This window comes from Scardinius erythrophthalmus (assembly GCF_964197995.2).
Source record: "Scardinius erythrophthalmus genome assembly, chromosome: 6".
Classification (NCBI taxonomy): Eukaryota; Metazoa; Chordata; class Actinopteri; order Cypriniformes; family Leuciscidae; genus Scardinius; species Scardinius erythrophthalmus.
In genome coordinates this window covers 4,651,742-4,672,789 of record NC_138226.1, presented here as the reverse complement: position 1 = coordinate 4,672,789, position 21,048 = coordinate 4,651,742, and the positions used below count along the sequence as shown (strand labels likewise).

Genomic DNA, 21,048 nt, shown 5'->3' with positions numbered 1-21,048 from the left:
GCCATCGGGATCATTCGCCCTACTACGAGTTCGTTTACCATCGAAATGATTTCAAAGCTGTTATATTAAGGTACAAATCTTGCATAGTGTGCCTTTAACAAATGATTCGAATATATAGAAAAATATAGCATTGGTGCAAAGTTGTCCACTAACCTGTTCTCCATTGAGCCACAGAGCCTCAGCTAGTTCCAGGAACACAGATACGCAGTCGGCCGCGTTGAGCTCAACTCTCTTACTCTGTCTTTTGGCTGAAGAGCCTGCTCTCTTCACAGCGCACAGACTCATGGCCATCTGCAACGTCTGAATGGCCTCCTGAAGCTGCCCCATCTTCCTCTGAGCCTGAGCCTTTATCAGGTGATACAGAGGATGCTCGCGGATCTAAGAAAAATAGACTACATTTTCAGTCCCATCAAATCCAATGATAAATCTAAACGGGTTTGACTCTAAGAGACACTAAGAGAGTCCAATATGGCTGGCAGTGGTGATGTGTCACCTCAAAGTTGTGGCTGAGGCAGAGTTCCAGAGATTGGGAGGAGAGCTTGAAGTTGCCCTGCATGAGATGTATCTGAGCCATGAGGAGATGGGCATCAGCATGAGCCGGGTTCTGATCCAAACAATGTTGAAGGCTGCTGTGGGCCGCCTCCATATCTCCTGCAGGAGGACAACTCGGCTTAGCTGGATGATGACGACATCACTGTTTTCTAGACTCATTTCATAATTGATGTACTTTACACAGTTAAGTGTAGTTGAGCTGCTTAACAGCAGAATTGAATTCTGTTTGCATCATTGAATCACTGAATTTTATTTTCCTGTTATTAATGTGAAGCTGCTTTGAAAAATGTATTGTATAAAGTGCTATATAAATAAAGGTTACTTGACTTGACAACATATGAAGAGAGCACAAGCCTGACTAACTGGGTGAATTGACCAAAAAAGGAAACAAATATTCATATTTTGCATGAAGAACCGTTATTAAGCTGATTTTTAGGACCATTTTTGCATTGTAACATTATTATTTGCATGGCAAAATTATTTTAAAAAAATTACAGTTTAGATTTTTTTTTACTTCCCAAAATTACTGTAAGAGTTATTATTCAATTTAAATTAACCAGCAAGTAAAACAAATGATGGATAAACACTGCAATTTGTGTATATGATTTTTTTTCTTTATGATAAAGATACTTTCAAATTATTTGCTTATTTGTCATGAAATAATAACGTCAAAATGACTTTAAAAACATTTTTTGTTAAGTGAAATAAAATAAACGTTAAATGAAAAAAACTTAAAGCTAATTTATTTTAGCTAGCTGCCAAAGCAAAATGTCTTATTTCCATTTAGTTAAACTTGTACTAAAATAACTAAAATTAAAAAACTGAAATTAAAAGTTATAAAAAAAAATATATATATATATATATATATATATATATATATATATATACATTTAAAAAACCAAAACAATTAATAACAATGACAAAAATACAACAAAATTATATGAAAACAACAGATACAAAAAAATAAATAAATAAATAAATAAATGTATGTATGTATGTATGTATGTATGTATGTATGTATGTATGTATGTATGTATGTATGTATATATATATATATATATATATAAATTAATTAATAAAAGCTATAACAGTATCTCAAAGATAATAAAATATCTGTCTGGAAGTGAAAAGCTTAAGAGATACACCCAATTAGATTCAATCCAACAATGTCATGACATTTGATTTCAGCTTGTAAAATAAAAGAAACCAATAAAATCAGACTTCTCAGAAAATCTCAATCAGACATGCACACACCTGACTGAAATCTGACTTTGGCCATTAGAAAGCCGGCCTGCAGCAGACCAGGGACTACTTTCACCACTGTGTCCAGCACAGACGCGCAGTGCAGCAGCTGAGGTGAAGGACGCTGACCAGGAGCTGGAGGCTGCACAGAGAACAACATCAGCCAACAAACTACAACAGGAACGAATGAAGGCTATTCTGTCTGATCACTAGGGTGTTGCTAAGCATGTTAAGGGTGGTTGCTATTGCCTTGCAAGGCAGTAACTAGAGTGTTCTGATTGGTTGACAGGCAATTAATAGAAATCTCAGGGTGTTTGGTATTGCTTTGCAAGGTAGTTGCTAAACAGCTACTAGAGTGTTCTGATGGCTTGCTAGGCAGTGCATGGGAGGGAAGACCTTGGCGGGAGACAGTGCCAGGTATTCCTTGGCGATCTCGAGCAGGAAGTCGGGGTTGAGCTTCTCAAAGTACTCGACGCTGAGAGGAAGACCCTGCAGGGCGGAGAAATGTGTGTCCACTGTGTCGTTTAACAAGTTAGTCGCCTCGTCTGGGGACCGCCGCTTTTTCACAGCCAACAGCGCTCGCAGATACAGCAACTCCTAACACACACAAACACACATTAAACAAACCTTAAAATATCTATTTATCACGTGCTTTAATATGTCATGTGCTAAATAGTCGGTTCACTAATGTCTTGTGCGGTTTAATTCCTCAGTTAAAGCTCAAAATAAAAGAGAAATGTTTTTTTTGTTTCGTTTTTACTAAATTCTGTTCCTCTACAAATACAACATGGCAGCTGTTTTTTGCAAAGCAGATGTGCATTTGTGTAAATGTGTGCTAAACTGCCCGACAAGGGCCTCAGTTTGTGTAAACAGGCCCTGTTACGTACTTTGGATGACTTTAACGGGTAAACAAAGCATAAGTGGATTAATAAACCAGGTCTCTGTTGAATATGAGTCAAAAGATAAACAGTCTACAAAAAAACACTTTTCTTTATCTCTTATTTCATTCTGTGAAAAGAATTCTGGAAAGAGTCTGTGCAACATTGTTCGAGAGCTCATGTTGATTTTTAAAGTAAGATAGTATGTCGTGTAAATGCTCTCTCACCCCTGATTTGCCAATGGACTGCTGGATCTCGGTGAGGAACTCCAGCTGCTGTTCTGCGTCCTCTAAGTGTCCCTCCATGAGCTGACACCTGATGATACCTGCACAAACAATAAACCAGAAACAATGCTCTTTTCTGCTATTTTAATGCTCTTTCTAAAAATATATATGTCAGGCATCCTAGACAGAGATGTTTTAGTATTATTTATATAATATTCAAGTATTTATTTATATTTTAAATTGGCTTTTTTATGATTTCATTTTAATTGTAGTCATTTTGTTTTGTACTTTTGTAAATTTTATTAGTTTTTGAATATTTTAATTTAGCTTTAATTTTTATTTCAGTTTTAGCAATTGTAGTACTTCAAACTAAATGAAATCAGCTATCTGATATTCATATTTATTTTATTTAAGATTTATTTTCGATTGCCTAAAACAATCCTTGATAAGTTTCAGGTTCCTACACATTTTCCATACTTTTCCAGGCTCAAATTTCTAAACCTCTCTTTTCAGACCATATTTAACATAAATAGTTCATACAGCATTATTTTCAGCATTACATTTGTTATATAGTACAGTCATCTGAAAATATTCTTATTTTCTCAGGTTTTTTCATTGGTTTTCTCGAAGTGATGACATGATTACAAAACTAAAACGCTTTATAACCTGCATATATTCACATCGGTTTGATACTGTATTTGTGGTTTGATGTTGAAAGTACAAAAAAAGTACAGTATGATTGAGATTGTTTGCTCCTTTATCTGTTGCTGGTTGGAGTTGCACACACACATTCGATTAGTGAAGTTCAAAAGAGACTTGCTTATGGTAAAAGAGCTTGCATAATGAAAATGTGTGCCTTGAATTTATTTCAGTTGTGTTTAACAATCCCTAAAGGATCACTAAACATTTGCCATGAAAATACTCTGCTTTTATGATCAATTTTTTTTTTTTTTTGAAATTCTTAATTTTATATTTTAGAAAACTGAATAGGGTCAATAGTCTGGAAACAAATATTTTTCCATACCTATCCAGACCTGGAAATGACTCCTAAACCCCATACTTTTCCAAACTGCATAGGAACCCTGTGTTTAGAAGTTTTAGTTAACACTGATCTTAGATAATCCTCTGATTAAGTTATTAGAAGTTGAAACATTCTTTAATAGATGGTTTGATTTGAACCGCTCACTTTAGTTTCATGCATGTGCAAAGCATGTTCTGAGGCACAATACGAATGCAGGATCTTGAGTGGCATTGCTTTTATGACATGATGGCAACAGCAATGATAAAAGATACTCCGACAACTCAACATTTAAAATCTGAATAACAATGTATTCCATTTATAGTTCATCACTCTGTGTGACTGTACGACTGGATCGATTGCTCCTGTCTGATCGATTGCTCCTGTCTGCCTCGCTGCCTGCTGTGAGTGTGTTTGTTTGATTCGGTGCGATAAGCTCCGTCTTAGCCATATATTTCTTTGTTTTGAACCATCATTTTACTACCATTTCTAGTTGTTTATACTACTACATTTTACCCAACATCTCAGATTAACCTGACATCGCTAGCTTTTGTTATTAGTACTACTAGCACAAAACGCTAGTAATTCGCTAGCCTGTTAACGCGCCACCCGTGCGCTCAGCTATTTTATTTATTTATTTTTCTCTCGCGCGTCCGCGCCTTTGAGTTCATAAAAAGCTCAGGTGAGTAAGAATCACTCAACAAACACGGTGAGTAATGTCTTGTCCTGTTATTGTCACTTGCACTTCATGTCACATGTTTAGTATAGGCTTCTCTGTCGACAATATAGGATTTATATGTGATAAATGTAAGGAGACAGTTAGGTTGACAGAGAAGATTTCAGAATTAGAAACACGCATCCAAACTTTAATTGAGGATAGTAAGAGTGCTAGTGCTTTAGATGTTTTGGATGCGCATAGAATAGTGCACACTTTACATGAGTCGGTTCTGGCTGAAGTAGAGCCCGTGCAGCCGGGCAAATGGGTGACAGTGAGGGATCGCTCTAGTCGCGGATCTAAAAACCACTCTTCCGTTCCGATTACCATAACAAATCGATTTGCCCCGCTCAGTGAAACACCCACTGAGAATGATTGTGCCCTAGTTATTGGCGATTCTATTACACGGAACGTGAAAATAGAGACACCAACCACCATAGTCACATGTTTGCCGGGAGCCAGAGCGCCTGACATCAAAGCAAATTTAAAAGTGCTGGCTAATGCTAATCGTAAATTCTCTAAGATCATTATTCATGTCGGCACTAATGATGTTCGACTCCGCCAGTCGGAGATCACCAAAATTAATATTAAAGAGGTGTGTGAACTTGCAAGTACGATGTCAAGGACTGTAATTTGCTCTGGCCCCCTTCCTGTTCGCAGGAGTGATGAGATAGTTAGTAGATTGTGTTCGCTTAACGGTTGGCTGTCTAAGTGGTGTCCGCTTAATAATATAGAATTCATAGACAATTGGAAAAGTTTTTGGGGCAAACCTGACCTGTTGAAAAGAGATGGTATTCATCCCTCCTGGGATGGTGCTGCTCTTCTCTCTAGTAATATGGCTCATAGTCTTAGAGCTCAAACATGACAATCTGGGGCTCAGGTCAGGAAGCAGAAAGACTGGCTAAACCGACTGTCTGCTAGCGGCCTCTCGTCACCAAGGTCAGATAAATCCCATCACATAGAGCCTGTTTCACCTAGATATCATCATATAGAGACTGTGTCTGTTCCCCGAATTTGGAAATCCAAAAAACGTTTAAACCCAACTAAGGTTAATTTAATTGATGTTCAACAAATAAAAAACAGCTATAATACAGATGAGCAAATGCTAAAGCTTGGGTTGCTGAATATTCGATCGCTTACTTCAAAAGCACTCATTGTTAATGATATGATTGCAGATAATAACCTAGATGTGCTGTGTTTGACAGAAACCTGGCTAAAACCAAACGATTACATTACTTTAAATGAATCAACCCCGCAAGATTACTGTTATAAACATGAGCCTCGTCTGAAACGCAAAGGGGGTGGTGTTGCTGTAATCTATAGTAATAGTTTCAAAACCACTAAGAAATCAAGTTTTAAATATAATTCTTTTGAAGCATTGCTGCTTAATGTAAAAATATATAGTGTAAACGATAAATCACGTTTGAGATTTGTGCTGGCTACTGTATACAGGCCACCAGGGCACCATACAGACTTTATCAAAGAATTTGCGGACTTTCTATCAGAATTAATATTGACTGCAGATAAAGTACTAATTGTTGGTGATTTTAATATACACATCGATAATGAAAAAGATGCATTGGGATTGGCATTTAAAGACATTGTAAATTCAATTGGAGTTAGACAACACGTGTCAGGACCTACTCATCGTCGTAATCATACTCTAGATCTAATATTATCACACGGAATAGATGTGGATGCCGTTGAAATTCTGCAGCAGAGCGATGACATCTCAGATCATTATCTAGTCTCGTGTAATTTGCATTTAGCCAAGGCTGCAAAGCCGACTCCGTGTTTCAAATATGTGAGACCTATCACTTCTGCTACTAAAGATTGCTTTATTAATAATCTTCCTAATCAGTTTCATCATCTCAGCATCTCAGATAGCTTAGAAGAACTAGATATTACAACAGAAACGTTTAACTCTCTCTTTTCCAGCACTTTAGACACAGTTGCTCCGTTGCGCTTAAAGAAGATTAAAGAAAATAGTCCAACGCCGTGGTACAACGAGCACACTCGGGCCCTTAAGAGAGCAGCCAGAAAAATGGAGCGCAACTGGAAGAAAACAAAACTAGAGGTATTTCGCATTTCATGGAAAGAGAGCTCAATTACTTACAGAGAGGCTTTAAAAGCTGCTAGATCTGCTTATTTTTCAACCCTATTAGAAGAAAATAAACATAATCCTAGGTATTTATTTGAAACGGTGGCTAAACTAACGAAAAATAAAGCTTCAAGCACCGAAGTTTCCAAGCAACACAGCAGTAATGACTTTATGAACTTCTTCACTTATAAGATTGATAATATCAGGGACAAAATTATAACTATGCAACCGTCTACTACAGTATCGCATCAGGCAGTGCATTGTAGTCTCCCTGAGGAAAAATTTGATTCATTCGTTGCTATAGGAGAGGAAGAATTTACTAAACTCATTAAATCATCTAAATCTACAACATGTATGTTAGACCCTATACCGACTAAGCTACTGAAAGAAATACTTCCAGAGGTCATAGATCCTCTTCTTAATATCATTAATTCGTCTTTGTCTCTAGGATACGTACCAAAAAACTTTAAGCTGGCTTTGATTAAACCGCTTGTTAAAAAAACGCAACTTGATCCTTCAGAATTAGTCAATTACAGGCCGATCTCGAATCTACCTTTTCTGTCAAAGATATTAGAAAAGGCAGTATCATCACAACTGTGTTCCTTTCTTGAAAGAAATGATATCTGCGAGGATTTCCAGTCCGGATTTAGACCGTACCATAGTACCGAAACAGCTCTCGTTAGAGTCACAAATGATTTGCTCTTATCATCCGATCGTGGTTGTATCTCTCTATTAGTGTTACTCGATCTTAGCGCTGCATTTGACACCATCGACCACAACGTTCTTTTAAATAAATTAGAACATTATGTTGGCATTACAGGAAATGCACTAGCATGGTTTAAATCATACTTATCTGACCGTTATCAGTTTGTAGCAGTAAATGATGAGATGTCTCATCGATCACAGGTTAAGTATGGCGTACCACAAGGCTCAGTATTAGGACCGCTGCTGTTCACTCTGTACATGCTACCATTAGGAGATATCATTAGGAAACATGGAATTAGCTTTCACTGTTATGCTGACGATACTCAGCTCTATATTTCTTCAAAACCTAACGAAACTTATCAATTCACAAAATTAACGGAATGCATAGCGGATATAAAAAATTGGATGACTTGTAATTTCCTACTTCTAAATTCTGAAAAAACAGAGTTTCTAATTATTGGACAAAAAACTTCCTCACGTAATAATCTAGAATACTGTCTAACACTTGATGGCTGCTCTGTTAAGTCTTCGTCGTCGGTTAGGAACCTGGGTGTGCTCTTTGATACCAATCTTTCATTTGAAAGTCACGTGTCTAGTATCTGTAAAACTGCATTTTTCCATCTTAAAAATATATCTAAATTACGTCATATGCTCTCATTGACAAATGCGGAACAATTAGTTCATGCGTTCATGACCTCAAGGCTAGATTATTGTAATGCTCTACTGGGTGGTTGCCCTGCACGCTTAATAAACAAACTACAGCTGGTCCAAAACGCAGCAGCTCGAGTTCTTACCAGAACCAGGAAGTATGACCATATTAGCCCGGTTCTGTCAAAACTGCACTGGCTCCCTATTAAACATCGCATAAATTTTAAAATATTGCTGATTACTTACAAAGCACTGAATGGTTTAGCTCCGCAGTACTTGAGCGAGCTCTTAACGCATTATAGTCCGTCACGTCTATTACGATCTCAAAATTCCGGCCAGTTGATTATACCTAGAATATCAAAATCGACTGCTGGCGGTAGATCCTTTTCCTATTTAGCACCAAAACTCTGGAACAGTCTTCCTACCATTGTCCGGGAAGCAGACACACTCTGTCAGTTCAAAGCCAGATTAAAGACACATCTCTTTGACCTAGCTTTCACATAATACATTATAGACTTCTATAATTTAATGTTATGCTGCATAGATTAGGTCAGCCGGAACCGGGAACACTTCCCAAAAATCCTGATGTACTCGTTACATCACGAGAAGAATGGCATCTACGCTAATTTTAGTGTCTGTGTTTATCCCAAGGTTTTTCCTGCAGCCTGCCGGATCCAGGCCGTATCCAGATCTGACGAAGGACCTTCACCTGGACCGATGACAACGCAGTGCTGAAGTGCCAACTAGTCTCTCCCTATGGAGGATCCCACTACCACTCTACAGATAAGGTGTTGTCGGGAAAATTCGTCTTGCGGTCCTACCCCAAAGCAACAAATAAAATAAAATTCCTTATCAAAATTTATAAGGAAAGACAAGTATTTTGTTTAGGCTTGGCTTGTAGGGAATTCCAAACCTGCGTATATTCTTACGCACATAACTATAGAACCCATTCTAAATGCGCATGTGACCGCCATCAGCGTTTCTCACAGGTTCGCGTTTAAAGTCTGTGTAGAGAGAATGGTGTCGTCTTAGCGGCCCCTAATTTAATAACAAATGATCATTGCGACGGAACCAAATCAATTAAAACTAACTTTAGATGGAAATAACTTAACTCTGCTGTAAAGCCGAAACAATCTCTGTTACCTTAAATTATACGCTTATCTCTGTAAAGCTGCTTTGAGACAATCTACATTGTTAAAAGCGCTATATAAATGAAGATGACTTGACTTGACTAGGCTGTTTACAATTGCCACTTTGTAAATTAATATAGAATATGAAGTCACAGATGTGCATTTATTAAATCTGTATGACAACTCTGAATGTGACCCATGCACTTATTTTATAGTTTATATAAGTATTAATTTATTTTTCCTTATGACTTTCAAACTGCTCTCACCCATCAAAGCAGGGACGCTGCTCTCATCGAGAGTCATTGCTGTCTTGTACCATTTCATGGCCTCTTTCACCCTTCCCAGCAGAACCAGTTGGTAGCCCATCTCTGTGGCCAGCTCAGAGTCGCCCGAGGCCTGTGTAAACGCCCGCTCCACCATCCTGTGAGTGTGCTGAAGAATATTCTCAGCTCTTCCACACTGCAGAGTGATCAAATATTCACATTATTACATCTACCTGCAGCATCACTTAATTTTGTCCTACAGGAACTTTTCACAAAATGCGTTATTATTTCCCACTGAATCCTATTGTACATTGACTATTGTTTCACTTCTACACATGTCAGATGTCAGAAGGACATTGTTTCATTGTCATTGTGAATTGTTTCATGTCTTGCAACATGTCTTTTCTCCTTAGATGTCCCTCTAATGTCTTATATAGGAGTGAATCACATTTATATGAAGTTTATAAATAACAGTGTGTGGCAAAAGCCACTTTTTTTCATTTTTCACTTTGTGTGATTCAAAGGATTCTAACATTCAAGTGAAAATGAATCTTAAGTGGTGATGACTTTAATCTGTTTGTTTAGTTGAGTGTCCTTGGAGAATCGGAGTATTACCACTCGAGTGAACGCTAAAGACATCCTGTAGATGAGCTCCGGATTGTTCAATTCTTGAATGTCCAGATTACTGATCAGATTTGATAGTTGGTTTACAGACTGTAAAAAGAGAAAGAAAATGAATGAGAATCATAAAAAAAAAAAACATGCACTACTGGGTAGGAAAGATGTTTGAATCTTACCGACCCGCAAAGGCTACATTTATTTGATGAAAAATACAGTCAAATCAGTACTACTGTGAAATAGTTACAATTTAAAATAACTCTTTTCTATTTGAATATATTTTAAATATGTAATTTATTCCTGTGATGCAAAGCTGAATTTTCAGCATCGTTACTCCAGTCTTCAGTGTCACATGATCCTTCAGAAATCATTCTAATATAATGATTTGTGCTGCTAAATATGTGAAATCCATGAAACATCATGTTCTTAGGATTTGTTGATGAATAGAAAGTTCAAAAGAACAGCATTTACTTGAAATAGAGAACTTTTGTAAAATTATTTTTATGTTTTACGGTCACTTTTTATTCATTGCCTTCTTGTCGAAAAAAAAGTACTCATTTCTTTCTTCTTTTTTTTTTAAATCTAACTAAACCAAAACATTTGATTATAATGTATTTCCTAATGCATAATCAAATTCACAAAATATGGTTCAAAAATGAAATGGTTCATCTGATTTATCATTTACAAATTAGAATGTTAAATCTGCATTTGTAAAATCACACATTTGTGATCACCTTAATTTAAATCATACCTCAGTAAGAATCTGTTTCCTCTTTCTCTTTCATTTTTCCCACAGCATTCAAGTTAAAACCTACATTAAACACTTCACTAGTAGAAAGTTACAGGCCTGTCTCTCTCCTCCCATTCATAGCAAAAACACTTGAACGAGTTGTTTTCAACCAGGTATCATCTTTCCTTTCACAGAACCAGCTGGACTATAACCAATCAGGTTTTACTCAACCGAGGCTGCTTTGCTGTCAGTTATGGAAGTTTTATGGATTGCAAAAGCTGATCCCAAATCATCATTTCTCTTTCTGCTAGATCTGCAGCTTTCGACACTGTTAATCATCAGGCATCACAGGAACTCCACTTTGCTGGTTTGAAAAATACCTCACAGGTAGGTTGTACAAGGTTGCCTGGAGAGGGGAGGCATCCAAAACACATCACCTGATCACCGGGGTACCTCAGGTATCAGTTCTCGGACCTCTCCTCTTCTCCATATACACTACATCACTTGGACCCATTATACAGGCTCATGGTTTCTCCTACCATTGCTATGCTGATGACACATAGCTCTACTTTTCATTTCAACCAGACGATCCCATGGTAGCTGCACGGATCTCAGACTGACTGGCGGACATCTCGGCATGGATGAAAGAACATCACCTACAACTCATCCTAGAAAAGACAGAGTTTCTCGTCTTCCCAGAAACCCTGTCAGTACAGCACAACTTTATCATCCAGCTACCTTCAAAGACCACAGCACGATCATGCAGGTTTGCACTTCTTAAAGGTGCTCTAAGTGATGTTGGGTGACATCACTTCTTGCTGACGTTCGAAGTATTGACAAACAAAACGGAGGCTAGCTCGACCCTCCTTCCTCCTCATCCCATCCCTTCCCCCTCCCTTCCGTGCTTCCTGAAACAGGCTTTTCCGATGTAAATTCGGGACTTTGTGCGTTCCTTCTCCTTTTCCCTCTTCTTTGCTATTTGTTCATTGGAACGTCGTCTCTTTGGTCGTGTCTCGGCCATATCAAAATTCAAGAGAATATAATTCTAGCGTTAGTCGTTGTCGTTGTCTAGGACATCTCTCCTCTAGCTAACTTCCCTCTTCATGCTTCTCTCTCCTCCACTCCCCACACACCCCTTCATGTGCACGCGCACTAACCCCCCACCCCCAAAACATTCTTGTCGGTTATTGGCTGGAACACTGTTTGTTATGTTTCATGGTCAAGGTTGGCCCAGTTTGTTTTTGTTGCCGTTTGTGGAGCCTGAGCTGTCTACAGAGACCGCGTTGGTTTGTTCAGGGGACAGGCAGCTAACGGATAGTGAGGACATGTTTGCTGTATGTGACAAAAAATGTTTGCCCTTGTGCCCTTGATGCCCTTGTCATTTCTAAGCTGGACCAGAGCCATAGAGAGAAAGAGTTTTGACACTCCCATAGACCTCCGTTGTAAAAAATGGCGGCGCTTTTAACCGCCTACTTGCGGGATTTGAAGATCGGATTAGTTCCAAACACTGTCATTTGGGCGTTGGACCCCATTCATTTACATTGCTGCACGTCAAGTTGTTCCAGAGGTAAGTTTCTGAAATATCGACCTCTTTTGAATTTGAATTGTCAACTGTCTATATTGTATCAGAGGCCCTTTGCGATGCTTATACTGGTCTTCATTTGTATATGCACAGCATAATTATTTATATTTTATCTTGGTTGTTTCAACCAATTTTCTAGCATTGCCTGCTTGCTAGTTAGCTAGCACGACTTCGCCAGCTGTGAATGTAGCATCTAATTAGTTCGGTAATGAATCGCTACCACCTTTATAGCAACTATTTTACAATATAGACAGTTGACCATTCAAAAGAGGTTGATATTTCAGAAACTTACGTTATCTCTGGAACAACTCGACGTGCAGCATTCACCACTCAAACTCAGCCAACACGTCAAATAATGAAAAGTTAGTATATCCCAAAAATTAAACTAAATAAAAGTTGCTACCCATGCGAACATGAACACTAAGCTTTTCCCTCCAAAAATATAGCCTAAACTTATCTAAGTAATTAGTAATATACAGTATTTCGTTGTCACCCTGCCTCTCCAAATGCAAAACTGACATTAACAAAATGCAATAACAGCTGAAAAAGTACTTGGGTGTGTGTTTTATTTTATATTTACCGTTCAATAATGCAATCGCTGCTGTCTGTCCCAGAAGAACATGACAGCCAGCGTATGTTTTGGAACTATTGGGGCTTACATGAACCACGTGACAGCCATAGCGGCGACATCAAAGAGTGTCGCAACTCTTTCTCTCTATGGCTCTGGGCTGGACTACTGCAATGCTCTTCTGGCTGGATTTCCAACATGTGCAATCAAACCCCTATAAATGATCCAGAATGCAGCGGCTTGACCGCGACTCTTCTGAGCAATGTGTCCTTTATGAAGGACTTAAGCCACATTGAAATGTGATGACTAGAAAGGAACAAAATTCAAAGCAATGCTCTCTTTTTATTTGCAATCCACTGAATAGGTATTTGTGAATCATACTGAGACTATCTAAGTCCAGAATAAATGACATTTCTGGCATTTGATCTGTGTAAACACACGTATGTTAGTCATGTACCTCTGCAACGTCTCCTTCCCTGCAGAGAGAGTGCAGGGCCAGCATCCTCAGAGCCTCCAGGTTATTTTTATCTCGTTGGAGAAGCCTGGAAAATTGAGAAGATGAAAGAATCAGAAAATTTAGACTAAAGTATGTTTATGTGTAAAACAGATATTCTGAGACATGCATTCATTGCTTTATATAAAGCAAATTTTACTGAACATTTAGATTTTGAATATCTATAATAATCATTACTTTATTTTGAAATGAACACCACACATTGTTAAACATCTTTGAATGTTTATTTGAGGGAACTTTTTAGTAACTCACGCACAGAATCTGCTTTATTTAGACTGAAGCGCCTGTCATCTGCTTTTATAGCAGGAGAAATCCATTTTATTGTTTTCATGTTACAGAAAAAAACTTTTGACAGCCATTTTTTGCGTTAGAATTGTTAAGTGCAATTAATTTCTGTGAATCAGTTCAAACTGTCAATTTCAATTAATAATTTCAAAGCAAATCAGTTTGTTTATGTCACTCAAAACAATAGGTGTGGAAGTTCTTGTGTGGGATTTTTATGTATTAAGATGTTTTAATAAAATTATACATAGGTAAGTATAGCCGTTTATTACTACTTGTTATATTCATGCATGTGTATCTGTAAGTGGTATATCTGTATATTTCTTTGTATTCATGCATTTAAATGAAATTGATTAAATATCATTCTTTCATTAATTTAGTGGAAAACAGTGTGGAAAACATGCATTGATTATTTTACTTCTTACATTAAACATTTAGATAAATCTTACAAATGTATCTAAATTTAGATCAATTTGGCTATAATGACTGTTTAGTTTAAATATTTTTCACTCAGAGGGACCATAATCTCTCTTTTAAGCCATTTCAGAGCAAAAATATAAAGTAGCTTGACACAATCCAGCTCCACCTGAGAGAAGTGGTTTTCACACAGACCCTTTGAGGTCTCGCCGTGGAGTTCATTCGTACAGCTCTTAGTGATCAGCCTAAAAGACCCTTTTATTCTGTCGCTCACTGGCTCTCATCCGACAGGGTAAGATAAGCAATGATCCAGTCTCTCTGTACAGATCCGTGGAATCTCATCTAATTTCCATTCGCACTTGAATGCAGCTCACCTCTGAAAGTCTTTGAGAGCTTTTGGAGTGTATTTAAAAGCATGAAGATTACCCGAACCATAAAAAACAACAACAACATGTAATAAGATGAAGATCTGCGATGCTATGAATGGAGTCTTACCTTTGAGCGGCATCAACAGTTTGTTCCCAGTCCTGTAGAGTCAACAGCAGCTTCATCTTCTTGACCAGGGCAGGTAGAAAGGACGGGTAACTCACAATCACCTGGTTAATGGTCTCTAAAGCACCAGAATAATTCTGACGAAATTCATAATATTGTACCTGATAGAAAGACACAATTAGAACATTACAAAACAAAACATTTTGCAAAAAAATATTGCATTTGTTGTACTGCCTTTAATTTACGCAATAACTTTTTTGTTTATTGTCATGAAAATAGTCACAATGTAAAAAAATCCATAATTTTTCATAAAGCATCATATCATTTCTTAGGTTTCCATTTTTATTTTGTAGTAAAATGAGAAGAGATTATACTGAGATTCACTCTAACATTTTTCAGGACATCAGCCACTGAATGTTAACTTTTAATTGATTCTACATAGTATATAAAATGTATTTTAACATTCTAAAAAATTACACCTTTAAGTTGTAAACCTTTTGAAAAATGTAAATCAAAAATCTGCACAGTGAACATCTATCTGTCTATTTCTGTATGCTGAATTATTAAATGGTCATCAGAAATAGTTACCTTCCCCATCAGAGCAAAAATGTCACTTTTCTCCTTCAGGGCCTCGTCAAAGTATTTCCCAGACTTCTTAGCATCTTTATTCGATCGCAGATCAATCCAGCCTTTCAGAACAATTCCCTACAAAACAATGATCCCAGTATTAAACAAACAGCTAAATAAGTGACAAACTTTTGTATTTTTTTTTTTTTTTACATTTTTTTTTATTTTATGTCTGAATAGTTTTTATTCATTTTTATTTCAGTTTTAGTTATTTTAGTTCATCAAGTAAAACTACATAAAATTGCTGAATTAAAATACATTTTTTATATTTTATTTTATTTTATGTCAGTTAACGTTCATTTTATTTCAAGTAACAAATATGTGACCCTGGACCACAAAACCAGTCACATTGGTCAATTTTTTTGAAATTGAGATTTATACATCATATGAAAGCTGAATAAATAAGCTTTCCATTAATGTATGGTTTGTTAGGATAGGACAATATTTGGCTGAGATACAACTATTGAAAATCTGGAATCTGAGGGTGCAAAAAAATCGAAACATTGAGAAAATCGCCTTTAAAATTGTTCATTTATGTTCGCGATTGTGCTGCATTCACTCACAAAAATAAATGTTTTATATATTTACGGTAGGAAATTTACAAAATATCTTCATGGAACATGATCTTTACTTAATATCCTAATGATTTTTGGCATAAAAGAAAAATCTATAATTTTGACCCATACAATGTATTGTTGGCTATTGCCACAAATATACCCGTGTGACTGGTTTTGTGGTCCAGGGGTTTAACTTAAACCATCATTTAGTGTTTTATAATCACCATGACTGAATGGGCCAAATGGGCCAGACTTATGCCACTGACCACTATGATACTGGCACCTTGATCAGTCTTTTCCCATCATGAAAAGCTCTCCCTCAGCAGAAATCTATAGATTTATTAGAAGATACATAAGAAAAATTCACCTCTTTAGAGCCATTGGAGATCTTGATCATTCTGTCCACATACTCTCTGGCTTTGTCGTTGCGGCCCAGAAGCCACAGTAGCATGCCAGCGTAATACAGAGCTTTAGGACTCGCCGTCTTCCTCTCCTCCTTCACCCTTCCATCCAACTCCTGGATGACATCCCGGTCTGCAGGCAAGTCAAGTTTTTGTCATTATTTATTCATTATCATGTCTTTTCAACCCAGTATGCCAATATATTTTCCCATGAAACACAAATGATTTTTAAGAAACAAGATGCAATAGACCTACCAGGGTTTGGTCTTTTCTTGTGGGCATAAACCATAGCCATGAGCACACAGAGAGAGACGTCTCCCCTCGCCTTCAGTTGCTCCAGCTCCTGAATAGCATCCAACACTTGATCTGCAACAATAAAATAACAAAGGATCACAGACGCAAAGGGTATTAGACCATTTCTCAAGATGCCAAATAAAGACAAACAGTGTTGGGGGTTACGTGATCAGATTACTTTCTCCAGGAAACGCATTACTTTTAAATGTACAACAAAATATCTGAGTTACCTTTCAAATAAGTAACACAAATTACTTTGTTTTCTTATTTATAACAGCTCTCCTGTCCCCATGTGGAGAGAAATCAGGAGTAAAGGTGCAGAAGCGTTTGTGCGTGAACATTATGCTTATTGTAGTTCTACACTAAATGTGAACATGTATTTACTCATCACACTTGCACAAAAACAGATTCAGTATTCCTTCAAATTAATAAAAACAGTGAAATGCACACTCTGAATATTATGCAAATAATATTCTAACAATAATTAAATATGTTAGATAACACAAATATACTTTATGTATTTAATCTCACTTTATTAACCAATGTCTTTGCTGCTGACCATCGATTATTTCATATTATGCAAATCTCCAATAATTAAATATGTTAAATAACACAAATATACTTTATGTATTTAATCTCACTTTATTAACTAATGTCTTTGCTGCTGACCATCGATTATTTCATTCAACCATACGAATAAGAAAAAATGACTTTAAACATTTGCTGAAGTAAGAGTCTACGTCCGAAATCACATACTCTCTTGAGTAGGTACTTATTTTGAATAAGTAATTACTTCACAACCGCTAATAAATATGTGCTATCTAGTATGAACGTGTGTAATATAAATGTAATCTGGACGTACTAAATTTGCTATGTTGCCCTTATAATATGACCAACCAGCGTCAGTTGTATTTTTGGCTTTTACATTTGCACTAGGCATTACTTTCCATAAAAAAAAGTAACTAAGTAACACAATTAGCTACTTTTTTAGGGAGTAGAGAAATATTGCATTGCATACTTTTAAAAGTAACTTTCCCCATCACTGAAATAGATATTAAACGGTGGGTTTTCCTCACCTTGCATGATCAGCCCATAAGCATGGAGGAATGTGAAGATTGGATCATGACTGAACTTCCGTTGAGCTTCACTGGAAACATCTACAACATGACTGGAGTATTTTTCCTGGCAGTAGTATAAGATCAAGGCCTGAAATTGGCAATAAATTCAGCAGTGTTAACTGAAAATATCAGCTTACTTTACAAAGCTGATTAGTTGAATCAATGACAATAAAACTGAATTTTGCTCAGTCCTACTAAGCATTACATTTGAATTATCCTAATATATCGACAAAGCATATATTATTAAACACAATTTTAAAGATAAAAATCAGCTATCAATTTATTAAAATATTACATGCACACTGCAAACTTAATTATAAAGCATACTGTATTGTGTTTTATACATAATTTTTTAAGGCCTCTGTTTTATTAGCATGATCAAAACTTTGCTGAAAAACTCGTTGCATATAAACTACTACATGCCGTCTGTCGTCTGATTGATAGTTTAATACGCTGATTTATACAAGTAAAAGCCTCTTAATATAATTGTAAAATCTTCCCTCTTCAGCTCGTGGTTCACATGCATTTATTCAGTGAAATCTTTTTTTTTTTTTAAATATAAAGTGCATTTATATAGGAATTATTATGTAGGAATAACTTTTTATTTATGTAGGAATAACTTTTATATTGTTGAAGGGATACTCCACTTTAAAATGAAAATTCTGTCATCATATACTCACTAAACTAAATTTCTTTCTTCTGCTGAACAGAAAGGAAGATATTTAGAAGAATATCAGTAACCAGACAGTTTCTGGTACCATTGACTTCCATAGTATATATTTTTTCCTACTATGGAAGTCAATGGGACCAGAAACTGTCTGGTTACTGATATTCTTCTAAATATCTTCCTTTCTGTTCAGCAGAAGAAAGAAATTCATACAGGTTTGAAACAACATGAGGGTGAGTATATGATGACAGAATTTTAATTTTAAAGTGGAGTATCCCTTTAATATTTCAAGATGAACAACTTAGGTTTACTTGATATGCTTTGCCAACACACTAAAAACTACAGAGCTTTGATTTAAAAAAAAAAGTAATATCATCTTACTAAGACATGTTATTGGGTGATATGGGTGATATAATCAGAACTGATATTTATATGCATTTTACAGAATGTAAGTAGCCTTTTATACTGTTATAAAGATCTCATTGATTCATATTACAAGCAATCAGAATTTCATCTTACTTTTTGGCCATATGAATAACACCAGCTCCCAATTTCATATTTTTGCTCAGTTTGGGAATAAAACTGAGTAGTTTTTTCCTTTTTCGAGTATGAGCTCCATATTCTCTATCAAGATATATGAGCCATAACAGACTGATGCATCAAATATGATACAAAACACATTTTGCCAATAAAGGCTCAATCAACTGTTCCAATCAAAATATAATTTTCTAACTATTATTTCATATGTCAGGCTTTTTTTTTTCGCTTTCTAATCAAAATGTATGAAACAAATGCTTCAGTGAGAATGTTGTTTTAATTGGTATTTCTTCGCCATCCCTTCTAACGTTACAAGTATTTCTACAAAACTATTACGAGTGCTATGCGACAGTAACGTTATTGCATGACTTACAAGCGTGCACTCCTCGTCATCAACACCCGCCATAGTGTCACACACTGCAGCTGTAAAATATACAAGAGAGATGGGATTTTCCACAAAGATTCTCTCAGAGATTCTTTCTATCCCGTTTTCGCCATCTTTGCAGTGTAGGCATCATAGTAACCAAACAAACTCCGCTGTTTCCGCTTGGAAACCAGGAAGTGACGAATGGCGTAATTCCTCTTATCCCCATAGGCGCCACACACACACACACACTCATCTCCTACGTGAGGTAGTACCCAGAATGTTGCATTTATGAAGTGTATAAGATCATTCATATGACGTTTCCAACATCAAAAGGTTTTTAAAGGCAGCAACTGCACTTAAGGTTATAAGTTTAAATAGTTGTTATTTATTTATTTATTGTGTTGCTTTGGGAATATAAATGCTCCACACTTCTTATATTTACCACAAGATGGCGGCCCACCCCTTTACATTTCTTCATCAAGTGTGACGCTGCATGACTTGAACCCTTTGAAATAAATAACGACGACACCAGTTTAAATGGTGGAAAACTATGATTAACTATGATAACTAAGATTTAGACCCGCAAAAAGACAGCAGAAAAGAGAGCAAAGTTTGTGCGTTTGTGATGAAAGTTCGAAATGCACAAAGAAAAATAAAGGTTTTCAAAGATTTACATGCACTGCAAATAATTTTGTTGTCAACTTCTTTATTTTTGAGCCTTAAGAAGACTTTTTTGCAATCTTTAAAAAATAAATATTACAAAATAATTAGTTTTACTCTCAAACTCAATATGTTTGACTGAATAAAAAAGACACAAAGGAAACACCATATAAACCGCGTGTTGTTAATAAATTCTATAAGAGTTAAAATATATGGTCTATCTGTAATGGTTTGAACTCTGTCTTTTGAGTGGGAGTTTGATTGGTGAATGTGCCGTTGTGCGTTTAAAAAATGTAAAGAGATCAAACATGATATCCTGTATTTTTATTATCAGATTATTTTTATAAACATAAAGAACCAGGGGTTTTAAATTGTATTAAACATGGGGGGGGGGGGACTATGGCTTTTGTATTCATGCACAATACAAAAGCCATAGTCATTCAATTATAATACCTTTCCTGTTATGCAATGTAATATTTACACAGTTTCTAATTTCTATAAGAAGAACAGCAACAAAGGAGAGAGAGAGAGAGAGATGCACTCTTACTCCAGTGTCAGAGGTCACAATACTGGAGTTTCAGTATGTGTATCCATAAGTCTGTTCACTTGGATGATCGCCTGACATAACTCGTTCACTGAGATGCTGGCTGCTTTTGCATTGATCTGCATGTAAAAGTGAGGCTGGGCTGTTTTGAATAGATGCAAACTGTGCTACTTCTGTTGTGGTCGCTTCAGTCTCTGGATCTCTCAGCTGAATGAGCCTCACCTCATCACATGACTGGACTGTGGTATAGGAGAACTGTGGCACACAGATTGTTGGTGTCTCTGTCTTTCATAACCCATTCATCTCTCTGGGCACATATATATGACATCTATATAAGTCACATATTGTGATGCAAAGCTGAATTTTCCATATCATTACTCCAGTCTTTAGTGTCACATGATGCTTCAGAAATCATTCTAATATGCTGATTTGCTAAGAAAGATTTATTATTATCAATGTTGAAAACAATTGTGCTGCTTCATATATTTGTGTATAATTCTCTACAGATGACGCGGTATGTTTGGACAGAAGACGAGACAGAGTTCTTTATTAAACTCATAAAAGACAAAAAGAGTTGCGGGAATACTGGATTCTAAA

General features: G+C 36.4%; 1 protein-coding gene across 1 annotated transcript in view; it reads right to left on the bottom strand.

The window, feature by feature from the left end:
- ttc21b (tetratricopeptide repeat domain 21B) overlaps positions 1–19,438 on the bottom strand; it is a 30,743-nt gene extending 11,305 nt beyond the window's left edge. The window contains exons 1-14 of the mRNA XM_081368035.1: positions 19,254–19,438; positions 17,635–17,764; positions 16,520–16,630; positions 16,231–16,397; positions 15,268–15,384; positions 14,683–14,840; positions 13,432–13,516; positions 10,092–10,190; positions 9,480–9,672; positions 2,900–2,997; positions 2,191–2,391; positions 1,807–1,936; positions 494–651; positions 154–378 (exon numbers count right to left, since the gene is read on the bottom strand). Coding sequence (XP_081224161.1) covers positions 154–378; positions 494–651; positions 1,807–1,936; positions 2,191–2,391; positions 2,900–2,997; positions 9,480–9,672; positions 10,092–10,190; positions 13,432–13,516; positions 14,683–14,840; positions 15,268–15,384; positions 16,231–16,397; positions 16,520–16,630; positions 17,635–17,764; positions 19,254–19,286 — 1,905 coding nt within the window. The 5' untranslated portion in view covers positions 19,287–19,438. The remainder of the gene's footprint in view (positions 1–153; positions 379–493; positions 652–1,806; positions 1,937–2,190; positions 2,392–2,899; positions 2,998–9,479; positions 9,673–10,091; positions 10,191–13,431; positions 13,517–14,682; positions 14,841–15,267; positions 15,385–16,230; positions 16,398–16,519; positions 16,631–17,634; positions 17,765–19,253) is intronic.
- Between the last annotated feature and the right edge of the window lie 1,610 nt (positions 19,439–21,048).